The sequence below is a fragment of the Telopea speciosissima genome, chromosome 6 (genome assembly GCF_018873765.1).
Source record: "Telopea speciosissima isolate NSW1024214 ecotype Mountain lineage chromosome 6, Tspe_v1, whole genome shotgun sequence".
NCBI classification, from domain to species: domain Eukaryota; kingdom Viridiplantae; phylum Streptophyta; class Magnoliopsida; order Proteales; family Proteaceae; genus Telopea; species Telopea speciosissima.
The window spans coordinates 53,251,556-53,255,786 of record NC_057921.1 but is presented as its reverse complement, the minus strand read 5'-3'; the positions used below and the strand labels follow the sequence as shown (position 1 = coordinate 53,255,786).

The 4,231-nt window shown below is 40.4% G+C and overlaps 1 protein-coding gene across 2 annotated transcripts; it reads right to left on the bottom strand.

Annotated features, from left to right (window-relative positions):
• Positions 1–284: 284 nt before the first annotated feature.
• On the bottom strand, positions 285–3,521 carry LOC122664988 (MND1-interacting protein 1-like). 2 transcript variants are annotated; one of them, XM_043861036.1, is made up of 3 exons: positions 3,415–3,521; positions 1,595–3,294; positions 285–1,170 (listed from the first exon to the last, which is right to left on the bottom strand). In XM_043861036.1, the coding sequence occupies exons 2-3, from the start codon at positions 3,236–3,238 to the stop codon at positions 652–654; spliced, it is 2,163 nt and encodes a 720-aa protein (XP_043716971.1). In that variant the 5' UTR covers positions 3,239–3,294; positions 3,415–3,521; the 3' UTR covers positions 285–651. The 2 variants fall into 2 exon arrangements, with proteins under 2 accessions (XP_043716971.1, XP_043716970.1); XM_043861035.1 differs by having other exon boundaries at positions 1,595–3,312; positions 3,415–3,513.
• Between the last annotated feature and the right edge of the window lie 710 nt (positions 3,522–4,231).

Below are 4,231 nucleotides of genomic sequence, written 5' to 3'. Positions count from 1 at the left end.
CTGTACAAAATTATAACCTGTATAAGAAAACAATATTGAAGATTAGAATAACCAAGTAATTCTAGCATGGAACTTACCAAAGCATTATAGAATGATTAGATGTTCAACAGAACGTGAAAAACAATATTGAATATTTACATAATATGTAAAGTCCGATGCAAGATCATTTGATTCAATTCACAACTAACAACGAACTTTGTCAATTGCAAGCATATGCAAGATCATATGATTCAATTCACAACTAACAACGAACTTTGTCAATTGCAAGCATATGCAAGATCATATGATTCAATTCACAACTAACAATGAACTTTGTCAATTATTGGCAATTTGATATAACTGTTTCTTCCAACTTGATCTGATGTATGGAAAGTAGGAAATACATATGTAACAAGCAATTTTTTAAATCACATTTTTGAAAAGCACTTCGCAAGATCAACATTATTCCAAATAATGTGCATTCCTGTTATGGAAAATTCAGAACAGCCTGAGAGAGAATCTATTCTTTTATTTGAAGCTAATGATGCTGACACACCATGATATGTTCTATGGTGCAAGGTAAAACAAAGCCAGCAACCCCAACTATAAGAAAGTAAGGATGTATATTTTCGATCCACCAAAGCACTGTTCCAGGGCATTTGTTCAATGGACCTACGAGCTTGCGCCATAAACATAAATTCTCTGTTCAATCTGGACACGGCAACAGGGACATGTAGCTTTGGTCTTCTTGTGGTCTTCCTCATTGCAATTGGCACAAAGAACTTGATGAGCACACGGCAAGAAAACAACCGAAACTTCATCTTTCATGCAAATTGAGCATTTTCTGTCAAAGTCATGCTCGTTCTCTGAAGAATCTTGCAATTTGTTCAGTTCATGAAACAATCTTACATTTAATTCTTTCTGGGATTTAACTGTTTCAGAGACTCCTGTGCACAAGGTATTTGATGGGCAATTTAGCAGAGTAGATTCCACTGATACTTTCAGGAGAGAGAGTTCCTGTTCAAGTCTTTGGATATCATCCTTATGGCGCTGGAAGTCTATCTCTATTTTACCCCGTAAGGTCTCCCGCATTCTTTTAACACTGACCTCAGTTGCATTCTTAGATCTCCTTTCCTCCTCTGCCTGAGCCATCGCTAGCTCTTTAGCCTTCAACTCTTGCCTCCACTTTCCCTATAATAAGGATATTCCAAAAAGATAAATACTATCTTGATTCACCAAAGTTGATGGGAGGAAGTGGAAATGTAGAACTGAAAACATTTACGACTACAAAGAAATTGAATAGGAAAACTTCCATTGAACAGCATCTCATGAAAGTTGGTGAAAGCTAATATGACATACAAGAATTATAACCCATACAAGATGTGGCAAGCTGATTGAATGATGATCAATGGACTTAAAAACCACATATGTGTGTGTGGTGTGGGATCAGTGATCCATAAAGGATGACAAGCCTCAGGCGATACAAATGGTTTGGAAATCATAGTCACTTGGTTCCGCATCATCATTAATGTTTCTTTGCTTTACAGTAAACTTGAACCTCATTGGATACAAGAGTAAAAAGAAAATCCAGACATATGAAAATTGTTTAACTCACCTCAGTTTCTTTATGAGTCCCATGGATCTGATGCAACAGCTGTTGTAACTCGGAAATCTTCTTTTTCTCCTCAGCGACGTCCTCCTGCAACTTAGCTTTCTGTTTCTCCCATGCCAGAAGCCTCTTAAGGCACTTCTTCTCCCTCCTTGCAACCTCCAAACAGGTTGTCACCGACTCTGATGCACTCAACTTGGAAGCTACCATCTCTGCCCTGATCTCAGCATTTTCAGTTTCAAGCCGTCTCACAGCAGCATTTGCACGGTCAACTTGACCACTTGCTTTTCTCAGAGCATTCTCCATCTCTGAGAGCCTCTTCATGGTAGTGTCCTCAAGAGCCTGTTTACCCTTCTTCAGACGTTGAGTCTCCTCCCTCTCCATCCTTAACATTTTGAGCTCTGTAAGATCGTTGCTGAGCTTTCTAGCAGCTTGCATTGCTTTCTGATGGGCCCACTCCTTCCTCTCCTTCACCTGTCCCTCAAGTTCCCTAATCTGATGGATTAGATTCATGATCACCTCATTCTTTGGATCAGCTGCTCCACCATCTGGTTTCTCATCAAGACTCAAGTTACCCAAGCTACTCAAGACAGAGTGCACCACATCCGAGATCTGTGAATCTCGGGGCTCCTCAAGATGCTCAGATTGAACTTCAGATCCAGATACAATCTCCGTTGGTTGTTCACCATTTGACAAAGAGCTAGGGCAAGACTGTGATTCCACCTGGGTTTGTACTACAGTTGCTTTTGTGTTGGCACGGAATCCTGCAGCAAACGCTGCAACATTTCTTTTCAACAAAGACTTCATTGATGGCGATAGATTAAACCTCTTCGGACACTCAATGTCTTTTGTCAATGTAGTTCCAAAACATGAAGTGAAACCTCCATAAACAGGAATATCACAAGGTCCTCTATCTCCAAACCCCCAACCTCCATGAAATTTACAGAGCCCAGGGGCAATGCCAATACTGTGGCTATTTGTAGTTTCATCATTATCAATAGTAGGACTATTAGCCACATTAGAAGGAGGCAGGGCTGGAATCTCCATGGTGCTAGCTCGCCCAACATGGAGATCGCTCATGAGGAGACACCACATAGCATCCCCTTTACTCAATTGGGGTCGAACCTGCTGGAGCAGGCAGACCATACCCGCCAACGAATACTCCTCAATTTGTCTCAAATCGATGAAAACCGATTCAGAATCCTCAGAATTCCCATTGTTACTACTACATGTGCTATTCAGATAAGCAAGCGAGTTGTGAAGGATGTTGGTTAGAACATCCATGCTACCATAGCAATGCCCATTACGGAGGATTGCTTTTAAGGCAACATCTTCGTCATATCCAAGGGCAACTAGTTTCGCAATCGCTTCATTATACAAGAATTCAAGGTTCTTCAACAGTAGTTCTTCTAATTGATCTTCGGTACAGTAACCCCAACCACACTCATCGTAATTAGAGCTAGGATTTAGATTAGGGTTTCTGTGATTTCCAACATCATCGACAAGCCGATGATCAGGTAGTTTTAGGCCGAATTCATGTAGGGTAGCGGCAAGTCCGGTTCTGTCTGGGTGGTGGGTATCGATATCAAGTCTTATCGATCGAGTTTTCCGATTGATTCGGAGATGCTTCTCTCTTACGGTGCAGCCCATATTAAAGGGAGAATCGAAATAGAGATAGGGAATATAGAAGATAAGGAAAATGAACCCTAAGAAGAACCAAGTGACTGAAATTGATTGACGATAGGAGTAATAACAAATCGTATATTAATGGACAAAATTGATAGAGAAGATAAAAACGAAATCAGATGAGATGAAAGAAATCTCACCAATTGGATATAGAACCTGTTCTTCGCTTCGGTCTGAGTTGCAGTGGCCCAAAGAAGGGAGAAGAAATTTCAAGAGAAGCTAACATGGGAAGAAGAAAGGCTCGTCTGACACAATAGCACCCTTATATGAAATGTCTCAACTACCCTTTCAATTCTAAGCCCGCATTAGTAGGACCAATTTGCCTTAACCACTGCGAGCCTGTAAACCGGCCCAACATGTTAGCTAAACGTATCGTTCAAGGTGCAAGGGGATGGATCGACGGACACTCGACCAAGCCCGACACGTTTAAGTCCATTTATGAACCGTTCGTTTTACCTCAATTACCTCTTAGATTCCCTAGTTTATCTTAAACATACCCTTTCTTAATCTCCTTGATTAATTTATCTTCTCGTATTATGAAAGTTATATATAAACGATTATGGACAGAGTAAAAATTTAAAATTGATGGCCAAATGTTCTCTGTGCCCAGGGGCAAGCTGCGCCCAGACACATGGGGGTGGGTGAAATGACCATCCTGCCCCCTGAATGGCAGGCCTATGTGTCTGGGCGTGTTGCATTGCGGCACAGAGAACATCAGCCCAAAAGTGATAATTGATTTTTATTTTTTTTTATAAAAATTGATAATTGAATATTAATGTATTAAGAAATTGATGGGCCAAAAATAAATGAAGCACATAATCAAGGCCATTTAAATAGTTTGAAATGCATCATGTGTATGTCCATTGAGATTTAGGCCCAAGCTCCAAATGCATTGAAAGTTACTTATCTAACCAAAACCGGTTAGTCCATTTATAGGCACATTTAGTCCTACATGTA

What these genes read in the sequence shown, in the direction of transcription:
- LOC122664988 (XM_043861036.1), bottom strand. Translation starts at nt 3,238, where the DNA reads ATGGGCTGCACCGTAAGAGAGAAGCATCTCCGAATCAATCGGAAAACT. An exon ending in GGACTCATAAAGAAACTGAG is followed by an intron (nt 1,171 to 1,594) that starts GTGAGTTAAACA and finishes TCCTTATTATAG; the next exon opens with GGAAAGTGGAGGCAAGAGTT.